This window comes from Gopherus evgoodei, chromosome 3 (assembly GCF_007399415.2).
Source record: "Gopherus evgoodei ecotype Sinaloan lineage chromosome 3, rGopEvg1_v1.p, whole genome shotgun sequence".
Lineage (NCBI taxonomy): Eukaryota > Metazoa > Chordata > Testudines > Testudinidae > Gopherus > Gopherus evgoodei.
The window spans coordinates 169,816,336-169,833,348 of NC_044324.1; the positions used below are offsets into that span (position 1 = coordinate 169,816,336).

A 17,013-nucleotide genomic window follows, 5' to 3' on the forward strand; every position below is an offset into this window, starting at 1 on the left:
CCACATATCTATTCAAGTGACACCATCATAGGACCTAATCACATCAGCCACGCCATCAGGGGCTCGTTCACCTGCACATTTACCAAAGTGATATATGCCATCATGTGCCAGCAATGCCCCTCTGCCATGTACATTGGCCAAACCGGACAGTCTCTTCACAAAAGAATAAATGGACCCAAATCTGACATCAGGAATCATAACATTCAAAAACCAGTGGGAGAACACTTCAACCTCTCTAACCACTCAGTGACAGACTTGAAGGTGGCAATTTTGCAACAAAAAAACTTCAGTAGTCTCTTTGGAGTCTGTTTCTGAACTCTAATTAATATGCAAATTAGACGCAATTAACTCAGGCCTAAACAGAGATTGGGAATGGTTGGGTCATTACACTAATTGAATCTATTTCCCTATGTTAAGTTCTCCTCACACCTTCTATGGGTCATCTTAATCAATCACTTCAAAAGTTCTTCTTCTCCTGCTGAAGACAGCTCATCTCAATTGATTAGACTCTTCCTGTTGGTATGCATACTTCCACCTTTTCATGTTATCTGTATGTATAAATATCTCCTGTCTTTGTGTTCCATTCTATGCATCCGAAGAAGTGAGCTATAGCTCACGAAAGCTCATGCTGAAATAAATTTGTTAGTCTCTAAGGTGCCACAAGTACTCTTGTTCTTTTTGCAGATACAGACTAACACGGCTGCTACTCAAACTACATAGCACACAAGTACTGAATTGCCTTACACTTTGGAGCAGACAGTGAGAGACAACGATCGGATTGTGCATTCAGGTTAGTAAAATTTCCAGATAGAGCTGAAAATAAGAGTGCAGCAGTGTGAATAGCATTTAGTAGAGATGGCAAACGAGAAATGTCCTGCCCAAGGTACAATTGTCAAGACAAATAAATACGTCATCAGCAAGCTAGATGTGAGGTGTGACCCAGCACTGAAGTTAAGGGGAAAGAAAAATTTGCAGAGATGTGAGAGAGTAAAATAAGGCACACTGTCAAGTCAGAGTATCCCCCTAGCTTGCCCCACCATCAGGAAAAACTCTCGGGCCCAGCTTTCAGGTGCCACTACTGCACCAACAGCCCATTCTGAGAGCTCACTATTTAAGTGGCAAATGTCAGTGATAGCACCCTCTCCAAACAGGGAGCCTTCTGTTGCAAATTAGCAAGTAAACCATTTTTAAAAAGCAAAGATAAGGCAACCATAGTTGTCCACTGAGGCTTAGTTTGCTTGACAATATTTTGTCAACTTACGAGCTGATGGACCATAGCATGTTTTGTAAAGACAACAAGTGTGAGCAACAGGCAGCCTCACTACAACTACTCTTTAGGCTTTGCTGAGAGATGGAGACACCATTATTTTTCTTGGTATGAATTAGTCAAGTTTCACCGTCTACCGCAAACAAGGGTTTAATGAATTACTCAATTACTATAGTACAAGCAGAATGTTGGCACTTACCCTAGATAGATGTAAGTGAAAAGGAACAGCAGCATCAGTGATGAAAGAATCAGCCAACCATGGATAAACTGTTCAATGGAAAGACAAGAAAGTAGTTGACATGACTGGATAGCTTTTTCTTCATGGTGTAGTGCTGTCTGCACCAGTATTGTCAGGGACCTACACGAGTTGCCAGCCTTTGACTGTCTTCCTCTCTTTCCTTCAATATACCATGCACTCCATAGGGAAGGGAGAGGGATCCCCCTGGACTATCCAGTTACCTCAGCCTCTCTCTATTCTTATCTTTCTTTCCAAGCTCTTTGAGCACGCTACCTGCACCCTGTTGCTTTGGCTTCCTCTCCACCAATTCCCTTTTGGATCCATTGCAGTCTGACCTCCAACTTCTCCACAACACTGAAACTTCCCTGGTTCAACAAAAACAATGAGGAGTCCTTGTGGCACCTTAGAGACTAACAAACTTATTTGGGCATAAGCTTTCATAGGCTATAACCCACTTCATCAGATGCATGGAGTGAAAAAATATAGTAGGTAGGTAGGTTCCATGGTTCAAATCATGAATGACTGGCTCCTGAAAGCCAGAGGGCTCTTATTATCTGCAGTTATCCTGATAAACTTATCTTCTGCTTTCACAGCTGATTACCTCCTCCTTGGGCTTTCACAACTGTGCTCAGATTGTCCTTCTGCCTCCACACCTGACCTCTTAGTACTTTCCCCTTCTCCCCCATAGCCTGTTGATGTCCCCACAGAGTTCTGTTGTTGATTGTTCTCTCTCTCTCACCCTCATCCCCATCCCATAAATGAAATCTCACATCTCTTCCTGGGAAGTCTGCTGCCACTTTACACAGCATGACAAGAACTGAATTTGCTTTTTCCTCTAACTACTCCTCTTCCTCCCACCACCCCACCCACCATAGATGACTCCAAACCAATCCTCACAGCCAGGAACTATCCACTTCCTCAGAAAGCTGGTGTCTTGAAAAAGAGGAAACTTATGGGACAGTGCTGCTATATCAAAACATCTTCATTTGTTAATATCAGTCTGGACAGAGTTTAAACTCTGAAACCTCTTCACTCAAAGCTACAGGATTCAAGCCAAAATGGAGACTATAGTACAAAGTCACAGACCTTTAACTTATAGGAGAGGATAACTAATGGGGGTAGAAAAATCCACAAATTTCGTTAAATAAACTCAGATTAACCTGGAGCCTAGACAGAGCATTCATACTGCTCTGTTACATGTGAAATTTACTCTCTCAAGTACTTACAAAATTCCAGAGACTGACCATACTTCAAAAACAACTGCAAGAAATGGAAACAGAAAAAATGCAGTCTCTGTTCAGTGCAGAACTTTGACTAAAACTTAAACAGCTTCCAACAGTCAAAAAATAAAACCAGCATCAGTCTAGTCATCTGTGAATGCCCACTCGCTGTGAAGAGAGATGATAATAAAGTCTTTAACTGCTGGTAATGGCTACTCTAAAAGGAGATTCCTATGATGTGTATAATCTAGGAGAACTACTAATGCAATGCCTATGTCTCTCACCAACACACAAGCCCTCTCAAAACTAGTTTGGGATACTTTCACTGATTACTATGATGTATATTTTGTCCAGCGTAAATACCTTACCTTGTAACAACGATATTTATACAGCACAACTAGGAACACGGTCATCACGATGATAACACTGATCATTATGATAGTATTCAGCACGGAGTTCAGGAGACGCTGGCCCACGGAAGGTGTATCTTCACTAAAAGGGGTGTAGATCCTGCAAAGAAAAGAGACGTTACGTCACAGACAGGTACATACTATGCTATTACACTGCCACCAAGATAAACTGCGTCCTCCAATGTCTGTGTGTGACCCCCATGATCACTGGAATCCCAATCTCCAGAGCGTGCTTAGAGAGCACCCACAGCAGAGAACCCTATGGATCACTAAAGGAAGAGACCATTAACTTCAGCATCTTTTCAATAAAGACTTTTCATTCTTTCTGCATACAGAGGTCTCTCCAGGCCACTAGTCATTTTTGTTCCTTGTCTCTGGACCCTTCTGTTTCTGCTGTACTTTGTGTGTGATAAGGTTAAGACTGCACCATTGATTTCCAGAGTCTCTTATTTTTCACACGTCCTAACACTTTGTTTTCTTCAGCTATATTTCAGGGAAGTGTCAGTCCCCTTTTAATCCCTTATGAAACATCCTCCACTCATAGGCGCTGACTCCATGGGTGCTCTGCAGCCACCAGCAGCTCTCCAACCTGACCCGACCCCCCGGGCATCTCAGCTCACCTCTGCTTCCGCCCCACCTCCTCCTCTGAGCGCGCCGCTGTGTCCTGCTTCTCCCCCCTCCCTCCTAGCGCTTGTGCCAGGAAACAGCTGTTTCATGTGACAAGCGCTGGGAAGGAGGGGGTAGGAGGAGAAGGAGAAGAAACGCGGAGAGCTCAGGGAAGAGGTGGGGATTTGGGGAGGGGTCCAATAGGGGCAAGGTCAAGGCAGGGGGCATGAGCACCCACCGGCGCCTGTGCCTCCAGTCCCATGTTGCAGCCCCAAAAAGTGTCCTCAGTCACTGTCCTGGTCAAGAGGGCTGGATGGAACTCTCTCTCTATGCCTATTAACATGAGTCTTTAAAAGCCACAGAGATCACTCAGCAGTGAGAGACACTTTTCCATCCATCCGAGTGTGCTATATCCCATTTGCTGACAGCTGGTGCCTAAAAAAGGGAATCCAACCAGAGTTCCTATAATGTGGTGGGAAGCAACCTCACCACAACTTCTGAGGTAGCCAGAGTAAAAGCAGTTTAAGTCCTATTCTAACATCAATGCCCTTTTCCCACATTGGTTTCTAACTGGTCCATTAGGATCCATTCTTGTCAGATGAACTTAGTATATTTTGCCCAGTTCAAAAGAATAAAGTATTTGCCTGTTTACAGAGTTAGTTTCTAACTGAGTGGGTAGAGGTTCTCATCCCACTGTGGAAGGCCTCTGGGTACATGCATCTCTGTGTATATGGATACAGAATGTGTTTGTAATGCAAGAGATCATAGCCACACACACGCTGCTTTTAGGATCCTACTTACAACTGCCCATTTTTCTCTGTGTAGAAGCGCACTGACTTTATGGTGGCAACGACAACAACCATACACAGCGTGACAGGCACAAAAAGCATGATCACATGCTTTGCTCCATATTTCAGGGTCAGTTCCTCCTCCTTATCGTCCACAGCAATCTCTCTTACTGGAATTCCCGAGTCAGAATTACCACCGTCAGCATCACTAGGGCTACAACTGCCACCAGTACGCCTCTTCTGTAAAAGAGAAGTTAGAGTATGCATAAGACCCTCTTTATTTTCCATGCAAAGCATTCACTCATTAGATTTCCTGGTGACACACTGTCACACCCTATACTATAGCAGAAAGTTCTGACTACGTGGAAGTGAACATGTAAGCCCCATGACTAGAGGTGCAATCACCACCGGTGTCAGACATGCTATGAACTGGAAAATGATTTTTTTTTGAAGTCTAAAGCATAAACATCTGCAGACATTTAAAATGGGGGAGAAGGGCAATGCACACAATTGGAATTGAAGGAAATTCCAACTGAAGGGTCTGATGCCCAGCCATTTGAATCTGTTCTCTCAGCAATCCTGTCCTTGCATTACATGGTTGCTTCACTATTACTTGCATAAGATCCTATTTAACATCTGATTTGTTTGCCCAGTACTGAGGAAGCTCTGGAGAAGAGCTCAGGCAGCTAGTTTGGCCCTTTAAACAAACAACAAGGAAGCTTAGAGAGAACATCCCTCAGGAAAGTCACAGGTATCAGACATGCTTTAAACTCACAGCTCTAGCAACTGGGAGGGGAGGGGCATGAAAAAACAGGGAAAGAACAGACTATTGCTGTTATTTAAGAAATACACAAAACTGCAGTACCCCTGAAACGAGGCCTGGCTGACCCTAGGATACACTAGAAGGCATTAAGTGATTTATTCAGCAGAGCAGCAATGGCATCATACCACATTTTCTCTCTTTCTAGATGCAGTGCAGACCTACCCTGTATGTCTGCGTTTCTGCTGCTTCTGGTGCTTGCAGGCCATCCTGGTAGGAGGCTGCAGGGGGGCTGTCCGCTGATATCAGTGATGTTCTCTCATTACAGGCTTCCTCTTCACTGTCGGAGCTGTTCATGAATATGATCATCATCAGTTTCTCATACAGTGCCTAGAAACAAAAATACAACAAGAGGCGAGACAGAAAATGTTAAAGCCATGATACAAACTAAAAGCCACAGACATCGAGTTGGAAATCTAAGCAAGAAGTACAGTTGTAATGGGGATATTCTGGCAGGGGTTGCGACTACATCTCTTAGTACAACATGATAAAACTCGCATATTGAAAAATGCATCATGCTCTAGACGAAATTAGATAGTGGTTTGGTTTGTTTTTTTTTCTGTTTCATCTTTTAAGCTGTTGACTACTAATCTAGCCCTGAATTTCACTTCCCCTGTCCAAGTGAGGGTCAAGTCCTCTTTTTTAGCCACAGAGTGCATGGCTGCTGCAGCTGTTCTCTCCTCCTCACCACGGTGCTTTGACTGAGAGAGAAGACAGACCTCTAAGCATTAGACAGTAGTTCATTTTCCATGGCCCAATCAAAGCTTCACCTCTGTCAAGTGACAGCTGTGAGCCGTCATTTGTCTGCTTGAAAGGAGACTGCGTCCAATGCCCACAGGATAGATCAAAAAGCAGCAACCAGACAGTGGTAAATTTTTGGTCACTAAGAGCCTGGGCTATATTTAAGCCAATCTGCTGAAATGTAAGTACAGTAAAAGCTGTGTTATCTGGTCCTGTACCAACCAGAAAGCTCTATAAACCAGCATTTCTAATCTTCATAGAAAGTTCAGTTTATAGTCTGGTGGGCACAGGGCTGGCAGGCTCCCTACCTGGCTCCGTGAGGCTCCCTGGAAGCAGCAACCTGTCCCAGCTGTCTCCCAGGTGGAGGTGTGGCACTGTCTCCACCCACAGGCACTGCCCCCACAGCTCTCATTGGCTGCAGTTCCTGGCCAATGGGAGCTATGGAGCCAGTGTGCAGGGCAGGGTCAGCACACAGAGTCGCCTGCCATACCTATGCCTAGGAGCAGCAGGGACAGGTCGCCGCTTCCAGGGAGCTGCCCGAGATGAGTGCCACCCAGATCCAGCTTCACAAAAACCCCCCTGTATCCCAACCCCCTGCCCTGAGCCCCCTCCTGCACCCAAACTCCCTCCCAGAGCCCACACACCCCCACGCCCCAATCCTCTTAGTTAACTGGATTTTATTTTATTTTTTTTAAAAAAAAACTTACAACTCCCCCATTCCCCCAACATGGCAGACAGATACAGTAAAAGCTTTTACTGTATCTAACAGCCTTATGGATTTCCTAGGGAATTACTCCCCTCCCACACTAAGCATGGTAAGAAAACTAGTTTCTTGAAAGAGGCGCTCTCTCTCACTATGTTAGCCAGCATTGTTCCAGCTGTATAGTTTCATAGAGAAAGAGCAAGACACTTGGAAGGACAACAACTTGGAGTTTAACAGCACAAATCTCATTGTTTTGGCCAGATTCCATACGCTGCTACTCAGAAACAACAAAGTGACATGGAGAAGAGGAACACCTCTGTTTATTTTATCCACTAGAGCAGGGGTAGGCAACCTATGGCACATGTGCCGAAGGCGGCACGCAAGCTGATTTTCAGTGGCACTCACGCTTCTTGGGTCTGGCCACCAGTCCAGAGGGCTCTGCATTTTAAATTTAATTTTAAATGAAGCTTCTTAAACATTTTGAAAACCTTATTTACTTTACATACAACAATAGTTTAGTTATATATTATAGACTTAGAGAAAGAGACCATCTAAAAATGTTAAAATCTATTACCGGCACACAAAACCTTAAATCAGAGTGAATAAATGAAGACTCAGCACAGCACTTCTGAAAGGTTGCCGACCCCTGGTTTACAGTCTAAATAGACAAGACAGAGGGTGTGAGAAATGAAGCATTGTTGTCCCAGTTTTACAAATAGGTAGCAGAGGCCTACAGACATGAAGTGTCTTACCCAAAATCACCTTGGAAGCTCTGTAGCAGAGCTTTGAACTGACCCCAGAATTTCTGAGTCCCACTCTAGTGCTTTCACCACAAGACCAACATTCCTCCCCTAGAACTGACTTCTTAATTCCAAGGCAGATGAATTCTCGACCGTGTATGACTTAATGGGAAGGTTAGGCTGGGGCACCTTTGGCTGAGCCACTAAAATTAAGTGTGGTCTGCTCTGCTTGGACCTTTAAAAATCTTTACAGAATTTCCTAGTAGACAAATTTACTTGATTCTAGGCCAAGATTTCACCTCTCCTTGCTCTTTAGAAATATGCTGGTTTATTGCCACCATTCATCTCCGAGATAGCTGACTATGTTGCTGTTGGCATATGGTTTACATAGCACTCTAGGATTCTTGGGATGAAAGACTGTACACCTACAGTATTTATTGCCTCTCCTATTAGGACTCAGAAACAACTGTAACAGTGTAACTGAAGCAGGGATGTCTATGCCAGTCCACTGAGCCTGTAACAATAGCTCCGAGGTGTGAATTGCCCTAGGTGTTAACTCAGATACCCAGTGGTGATGATTTAACCATCAACATTTAAGGCCATGTCTACAAGAGAGAGCTTACAGCTGTACTGATGCATCTGGGCCCTGTAAGATTGCTCGTGTAGATGCTCTATGCCGATGGGAGAGAGTTCTCCCATCAACATAACTAAACCACCCCCCAACGAGCAGTGGTAGCCATGTCGGCGGGAGAAGCTCTCAGTTTACTATGATTGATATCTCATTTTGTTGCCATAAGTGGGTGGTGGTTGGGAGTCAGTGGACACGTAGTATCTCCTAATCAAGATGTAACCAACCCCAGGGAGCCCAGTGGAGGACATGGATATAATCAGGCCCTGCTGAAGAGGGGCCTAGGCATCGCTCAGTATCATGCTTTGATTATCTATGCAATTTACTGCAAGCCTCCTGTCATTTTGGTGACTTGCATAGGTGAGGCTTATTTTTGTGGGTGGAATTTGTAAGAGTAACATCACCTCTGTATTTGTTTTCCTGGTAATTTTCTAAAAACTAATTCCCCTCTCCCTGTTCGGTGTATTTACCAACAACAGTGACGCTTGCAACCTAAACTTTAAGAAAAATCTGTTTGTTCCTTCAGAATCTTTTTTTTTTTCTTGAGCTAAACATAGCTAGAAAAATCTAGGACTCCTCACCTAATTATCACCAAAGAGAACTGTATAAGTAGGTCTCATAACTTTCAAGTCAATTAATAAATCTCCTGCCAGTGTAGACCAGCAATTCTGTTCCATATATACTGATATTATACACCTCTACCTCGATATAATGTTGTCCTTGGGAGCCAAAAAAAAGTTACATTATAGGTGAAACTGTTATTTTAAACTTGCTTTGATCCACTGAAGTGCGCAGCCCCGCCTCCCTAGAGCACTGCTTTACCACGTTATATCCAAATTCATGTTATATCCCAGGGGTCGGCAATCTTTCAGAAGTGGTGTGCGGAGTCTTCATTTATTCACTCTAATTTAAGGTTTCGCGTGCCAATGATACATTTTAACGTTTTTAGAAGGTCTCTTTATATAAGTCTAATATATAACTAAACAATTGCTGTATGTAAAGTAAATAAGGTTTTTAAAAGTTTAAGAAGCTTCATTTAAAATTAATTTAAAATACAGAGACCCTCGAACTGGTGGCCAGGACCTGGGAAGTGTGAGTGCCACTGAAAATCAGCTCGCATGCCGCAGGTTGCCTACCCCTGCTGTAAACTCTTCAGGCACCCACCCAACCAGGTAGCAAGACTATCTCTGCTATGTACAATGGACTCTAATATCTTTTAGGGCACCAAGGTGTAATAAAAATATTTTGTCATCATCATCCACCCCTGGATTTGGCTCTGTGGTTCCAAGGAATCTAAACATTTCGGTCTTGTTGCTTTGACCAAACATGCCTCCCTTCAGGCGGAAAGCCTGACAGACTTTTGCTCTGACAGACAGGATATGAATTCAAATACTGACAAGATGAATGATGTATGCATGACTTAGAGCAGATTTTCCCCAGCCTCCTCTTACCTCCCTCAGTACATTTTTAAGAGAGCAAACTCTGTCTCAGATCCACAGAGCAAACTGTGAGCTGTGGCAGTCCACTCTCCCTACATGCCTGGAAATTCCAGTATGAGAGCAGAAAAAGTGGACCACATCCTCCCTGATTGAATTGGCCCTGTCAGCGCTGGTTCTCCACTTATAAGGTAATGCCCTTCTCTTCATGCGTCAGTATATTTATGCTTACATCTGTAATTTTCACTCCATGCATCTGAAGAAGTGGGTTTTTTACCCACAAAAGCTTATGCCCAAATAAATCTGTTAGTTTTTAAGGTGCCACTGAACTCCTCGTTGTTTTAGTACTAAGAATCAAGACCTGGGTTTAATTCATTGCGCCGCCTCAGTCTTACCCTAGAACAGGGATCGGCAACCTTTGGCACATCCCTTGGCCCATGCCGCTTCCCAAAGCCCCCATTGACCTGAGATAGCAAACCGTGGCCAGTGGGAGCTGTGATCGGCCAAACCTGTGGACACGACAAGTAAACAAACTGGCCCCGCCTGCTAGGGGCTTACCATGGCAGACTGCATGCCAAAGGTTGCCAATCCCTGTCCTAGGACCCAGGAGCCAGCCACTCTATATATTCATATCTCATTTTCCTTATTTAGAAAACAGGGACAAATGCTCACCTTCCTTACAGTGGAGATGTGAGGCCAGATGTTCAAGGAGTGCTTGGAGATCCTCAGACAAATAGTGCTTGAAAAGAAAAAAGGTTCATGAAAAAGGGAATATTCAGAAAGGAACAATGTTAACATCAGTTCATTCTGGAAGAATGAGGCTGTGCAAAAACTAATATTTAGCTCCAGTGTTTTCAAAAAAATTCCTCTAAAACAATTTTTCCTTAGCTGTCCTGCAGTCTTCTCAAGCCAAACACCACAACACAAGACTAGGACATCAGCAACAGAAAATAAAACTAACGCTGGTGTGAAACTAACTGGTTTAGTTTTGGTCATTGGCTGTTTCAGATCTGAACTAACAGTATAAAGAGTAAGAGACTTTTAAAGTTGTTTTGGCCTTAACCAAAGGTATCTTTAGAAAACAGAAGTAAGGACCTGCCAATACTGCTTTTAATAGCAAATATAGACAGGGGTTAAGCTCATGGGTGCTGGACCAATTTTTATAGCGGGGGTACTGAAAGCCATTGAACAAAACTGTAAACAATGTATGTTACAGAAACCACTTCAAGTCAACGGATGCTAAGACACCCCCTACTTTCCGCACCTATAGTTAAGCGTCATGCGAGTCCACATCCTTCCTACCAAGGCGGCGATTTCACGCTGCCAGTGTGTACGCAGGGACAAGGAGCCAACCCCGGCCTGGGACGGACACCAGGAAAGTGCCTAGAGAACTGAGCCCAATAACCCAACTTCTACCGCCCCGGCTACGAGGCAGGAGAGACAGGTCGGTCAGCGAAGGGGATGGGCCTGGGAGCCTCCTGCAGGGCTGTGACTTGCAGGGCGGGGGTCACCCGCCAGCCCTGCTCAGCAGGGAGGGCTGTAGGGGGACGTTACCAGAGGCCCCGAGCCGCAGCCCCAGGACTGCCCCGGCTGCCTTGTCCCTTTCCTGCCCCTACAGCGCGGGCCCGAGGAAGGGCCCCCTCGGAGCACGGTGCCCCCACCTCAGGGCTGTGTATCTCAGGGCAGTGCCCGAGCTCTCCAGGCACCCACCCGCCAGCGGCCCGGCCCCGCCCAGCAGAGCCTCCGGCCCGGGCGGCAGCGCACTGGGGGGAACCAGCGCCAGCAGGAACCGAGAGCCTGGCTCCAGGAAGCCGGTGCAAGGGGAGCTCGGGCGGCCCGAGCCGCAGAAGCTCCCGCAGCTCGGGGTAGCCTTACCCGGCCCAGCGCAGCGCTCTCCCCCAGCCACATCTGCAGCACCCGGCTCCGCACCACTCCGAGTTCGGTGAGCTTATTTACCCAGCCCCGGCAAAACCCGACCCCGCTCCGCTCCCATTGGCTCCTCCGCCTTCCCTTTCCGAACGCGGAGTTAGGATTAGCGCGGTCTCTGATTAGCCGAGTCGGCTGTCGCTCACCGCCTGCTTTTCCCACCCCGAAGCCTCTCCTCCAATGGAGAGGAGGGGTGTTGAGGACCAGCCAATGGGAAGGCGTCGTGCGGAGTGGGCGGAGTTCCTTATTTCTCCAGCCGGTGTCTGGGTTATATAGCGCGTGCTAGTGATTACGGTCCGGGGATGTGTAGGGGTTTATTAGTTTGCCTGGTTTAGAGCAGCTTCGGAGCCTGGGCTGTTTGGGTCCCCATGGTTTAGCCTAGCTAAGGTATTATTGTGGTTTGACCCATACTTCGCTTTGAAACGACTGCGCAAGGAACCGGGCAGTTCAGAGGATTTTGGCACTGCAAGCTGCTATGTGACTTAGCATTAGCTTTTATCTTTAAAAACTCAACCAACCAACAAACCCAAAGCTGTTTTGTCTTAGCAGGTACAAAAGTAACTGGAGGAATTCACTTTCCATTAGAGCAGGTGGGCTCACTCTCCATAGAACTGGAAGAATTCACTCTACAGTAAGTCTGACCACTTTCGGGAGATTCTGCAATATTCTTCTCCTTCACAAATTATTTGGATCCTAATCAGCAAGATAGTGAGGTTTTAAAAAGACTATTCCCCAAGCAGTCTCCTTATCTGGGGAACCAAGAACTTAGAGGAGAAAATGCCATTAAGTTCACCAAGGACCTCACCATGCAGTTTTAACCTACATAAGAAATGATTACTAGCTATTATGGTAATTGGCACTATAGTATATATGCCCAGAGCCCTGTCACCTTGCTTGCCTCACTCTTGGTTTCTTCTGATTTGGGACATTTCTAGCTATATATCTTAAATGATCACAGTATTGTCTGGCAGTTTTAAAAACTGTGCCCTTTGCTGACTCCTTTGCCTTCTTGTCTTATCTTTCTGGACTGACCCTTTGATTTCCTTTCTTCTGTCTGGTTCTAGTCGCCAGAGTAAACAAAGCACCTGGGATTATCAAACTAGGTGTCTACCTCTCCCCAACAACAGCGCTCCCAAAGCTGCAGGAGAAGAAGGGAGATTGAACAAAGACTTCTGCAGTATTGCCAAATATAAGTGCTCAAAAATCATGAGACAGACCCCCTAAAAACACAAGATTAATTTTAAAATTATGACATTTAAAATAATGTGAGATGCTTTTTATTTGCCTTCTGTTTTTTTAAGCCTTTATGGTGCATTTGGGCCACATTTTCTTATTTCCCTCTGCAACTATCAGAACTAGAAACTTATTTTGTTTTTTACATTAAAGCTGAGATCCTTATGTATTCATATGATTCCAGGAGTTGGGGCTTTAAGAAAAATGCCAAATATTGCAAGACTCACAATAAAATTGCAAAATGGCAGTAGGGGTACCATCACTGAAGTACAAAAACCTTGGATTTCCTGAGCCCATAAAACTGGACAACTGGCAGTGTGCTGAGCACCCTTACAGATTTTCCAGGACAGCTACTTCAAAAAAGGGACAATCCTGGTAAAACCTGGGCAGGTGACAACCCTAACTACAATACTACTGTACTATGGTCATGTAGGGTTCATCCTGCTTCACTCCAAGTATATGTGTTGTCTGTTTTATATTTGGTTTCGGCAGAAAAAAAATCGGCTTTAGCTATGTGTCTCTTTGGTATGTGAGTGAATAATTCTAAGACAATGTGGCCTGTCAGACCCTTTCCTTGAGAGTGCCTGCTAAGAAGCTTTCAGCCTGGGAGTCCCTTCACATGCTATTTCTCAATACATCCCTCAAGAAGCATCTGACCTTAAAGGAAGCTAAAGAATCCTTTCTACTAACTGCCCAATCCATATTAGTGTGTGCTCTGGAAAAAGGCATTCTGCTGGTTTTTTTTTTTTTTTTTTTTTTTTTTAACAAACAAATTTGTGCAGTCATTTCCTTAAAGCACTTTTCATAAATAATATAGAGAGAAGTGGCTCTTATGAAGATCTGGCAAACGAAACCTCAGCTTTGCAGTGCAGAAGGTCACATTCTCTTTCCAGAAACTGTTGTCAGCTGGCTGACTGTTTTTCTAAACACAGGGAGACGTTCATAGGGGTTGCCCTCATAGGAGAGAGCAAAAGTTGGACCTTCCTGATCTGTCCTAAACTGTTATAGTTGTCCAGGTGTAGGCAGTGAGTCATGGCTATTTAATGTCAGGAGGTATAATAATAGCTGGAAGTGTGATTTCTGATAAAAGTGAAACAGTGAGATGCTAGGTTGGCTCTCCAGTGGCAATAGGCACAACACTATCTATCAGAATAGCATTAAAGACCTCTTCAGTTACCTAGATGACATGCAGGAGGCTCAGTCTCTGGTGTGGGTTTCTGGAACATTTACTTTAGACTACACAGACCATGTTCCTCAAGACCCTTAGTAGGTTTGTCATAGCCTGGAAACCTGCCACCTCTCAAGTAATTACTGAAGTGTACCTATTGGGTGTCTGGGAAGTGGGCGGGCAAAGCCCGCCCACTGCTGAAGGATCCTCCCCCAGCCTAAGGGGAGGAACCACAGGGCCACAGAACCCACTGAGTGCGGGGGACAACTAATAAAAGAACAGGGACAGGAGTGAGGTCAAAGGGTCAGAAGGAGGGAACCTAACGGGGACACCGAGCAGAGAACCCCGGACAGCGCCCACTGCTCCTCGAAGGCGTCAAGGGAGCCAGTGGACGCCGCCCAGAGGAACTCCGCCCGGATGCGTGATCGGACCATGGAGCGGAAGCAAGCCCCACAGTCACCGGAGTCTCCGTCGGCCAACCTCCCCTCCCTGGTCGCGTGGATGGCCTTTTTCGCCAGGGCGAGGAGGAGGTTGACCAGGAGGTCCCGGGACTTTGTGGGGCCACGGATAGGGAGTGCATACAAAAGGAGGTGAGGGGAAAAGTGTAACCAAAAACGTAAGAGGATGGCTGTGAGGAGCCGGTGTAGGGGCTGCAACCTGGCACACTCTAAATACACGTGCGCCAGGGTCTCCCTCACGCCGCAGAAGGGGCAGGTGTCCGGGACAGGGGTAAACCGCGCCAAGTACACGCCCGTGCTCACGGCCCCATGGAGGAGCCGCCAACTGATATCCCCAGTGGGCCTTGGGACCAGGGTGGAGTAGAGGCTGGCCCACCGGGGCTCCTCACCCTCCAAAGGTGGCAGGAGGTCCCGCCACTTCGTATCAGGGCGGGACACGAGGGTGAGGAAGTGAAGGGTGTGGAGCACGAGCGTGTAGAGCTGTTTCCTCGGCGCGGTTTGGAAACGGACCGGCTGCAGGTCGTGCAGCCGGCTTGTGGAGAAGGGACGGGGGGGCCGGTCGGGCCTACGGGGCAGAGGCCCGATGAAAAGGTCCGGAGGGCTTGGGGTGGGGGGTGGGCGGGGCGTGCCCTCCCACAGGACCCGGTCGAGATAGGCCCGAGCAGCGGGCGGCAAAGCGGCCTCCACCTCCTGAAGTACGCGCCGGGGAGTGCAAGGTCTGGAGAGCCCCATGTGGTGAGCGAGCGTCAGGGGATCCAGCCAGCCTCCCCGGTCGTAGTCCAGGAGGTCTCCGACCCTGGTGGCTCCCGCCAGGACCAGCCTCTGGCGCACCGCGGGGGACTCCGCCACCTGCACACGAAGCTGGGGATTGTGTAGCAGGGGCTCCGCGAGGAGGTCGGCCCCCTCGGAATTACTGAAGTGTATCAGGGTGGTCTGCCTATCTAAGAGTCAGTCAGCCCTGATCAACTAGCCTTTCTCTGCTACAGCTGTGTTGGAAGTTGAACTTAAGAGGAAGGCAATCCAGCAGCAGAGAGCTGGCTGGAGGGGAGAGCATAAAGCTCTGGTGGGCTGGAGGAAAGCATGAGGCAGGCAGAGTCCTGTGGAAGGCTTGAAGTAGGAAGGCCTGGGAGTGGCTGCTTGGGAAAGGAGCTGTCATAAACAGATGGTTATGGGTTAATGTCTCTTTTACCTGTAAAGGGTTAAGTAGCTCAGTAAACCTGTAACACCTGACCAGAGGACCAATCAGGAGACAAGATACTTTCAAATCTCAGTGGAGGGAAGCCTTTGTTTGTGCTTTTTGGGTTTTTCTTTGCTCTCTCTGGGTTCTGAGAGGGACCAGACGTATACAGACTCTCCAATTTTCTGAAACAGCCTCTTCTGTTCAATTTAGTAAGTACCAGTTAGAAAGGCAGTTTAGTCTTTTAATTGTTTTGTTTATTTGCAAATGTGTATTTTGCTGGAAGGATTGTATCTCTGTTTGCTGCAACTTGTATTTGTGCTGGGGGGAGGATTCTCTCTAGTGTCTATAAGCTGAAAGGCCCTGTAACATCTTCCATCTTGATTTTACAGAGACAATTTTTACTTTTTTTTCTTTCTTTAATTAAAAGCTTTTCCTTTTTATGAACCTGATTGTTTTTTTAATTCTTGTGTGAGACCCCAGGGAGACAGGGTCTGGTCTCACCAGGGAATTGGTGGAAGAAAGGAGAGAAGGGGGGGAGGAAAAGCCTGATTTCTCTCTGTGTTAGGATCACTGTCTCTCTCTCAGGGAGAGTCTGGGAGGGGGAGAGAAGGGGGGGAAGGTGAATTTCCTCTCTGTTTTAAGATTCAAGGAGTTGAATCACAGGGATCTCCCAGTGTTACCCAGGGAGGGGAGAATCTGGGAGGAAGAAAGGAGGGAGGAATGGTTTATTTCCCTTTGTTGTGAGACCCAAGGGGTTTTGGGTCTTGGGGTCACCAGGGAAGGGTTTGGGGGCCAGAAAGTGTCCCAAAACACTATATTTTTGGGTGGTGGCAACTCTATCATTTCTAAGCTAGTAATTAAGCTTAGAGGGGTTCATGCAGGTACCCCGTCTTTTGGACCCTAAGGTTCAGAGTGGGGAATCATACCTTGACAGGAGCCCAGGAGGGGCTGGGTGGAAAGGAGCCTGGGAAGGGCCAAAGCTGAACCCAGAGTTATGGGCAGAAGAGTAGTGGACTTAGAAGATAGACCCTCAGAATGGAGGACCTGGGTCAGTGGGAGACTGGGGCAAAGACTGTTTTATTTTTGTTTTTTGGATTAGGAGTACCCCAGAAAGGGTGGACTTTTGTTAATGACTTAGCTGGAGGGTGAAATCACTGCAGCAAGTCACCTGTACACCTGTAGTAGGCTGAGGAATTTAGTGGGGAAACTGAGGCAGGGCACTGTAGCAGCAGGTCTTGCTGTGAAAGGAATGGGGAGTCATGTAACATCAAGGTGCACATCTTTCTCATACAAACGCTGGCTGACACTGAGGTGGGTGTGCACATTTGTTGGACTTTCAGAACTTTGCATCCTTTTGAACTGCAAACTCTGAGATGCTGACCAGGTGACAGGCATGGAATGGCATACAGCAGGAAATCCATTCTTTTGCTGCTTCTTTGAATTAGTGTGCA

At 46.5% G+C, this 17,013-nt stretch overlaps 1 protein-coding gene across 2 annotated transcripts in view; it reads right to left on the bottom strand.

Moving 5' to 3' along the window:
• The window catches only part of PSEN2 (presenilin 2), a 29,694-nt gene extending 18,102 nt beyond the window's left edge, over positions 1–11,592 (bottom strand). Inside the window, exons 1-6 of one of the 2 annotated variants that reach the window (XM_030557375.1) lie at positions 11,468–11,592; positions 10,270–10,336; positions 5,515–5,679; positions 4,543–4,769; positions 3,094–3,235; positions 1,467–1,534 (exon numbers count right to left, since the gene is read on the bottom strand). In XM_030557375.1, coding sequence (XP_030413235.1) covers positions 1,467–1,534; positions 3,094–3,235; positions 4,543–4,769; positions 5,515–5,679; positions 10,270–10,336; positions 11,468–11,505 — 707 coding nt within the window. In that variant the 5' untranslated portion in view covers positions 11,506–11,592. The remainder of the gene's footprint in view (positions 1–1,466; positions 1,535–3,093; positions 3,236–4,542; positions 4,770–5,514; positions 5,680–10,269; positions 10,337–11,467) is intronic. The other variant, XM_030557377.1, reaches the window with a different exon arrangement.
• Between the last annotated feature and the right edge of the window lie 5,421 nt (positions 11,593–17,013).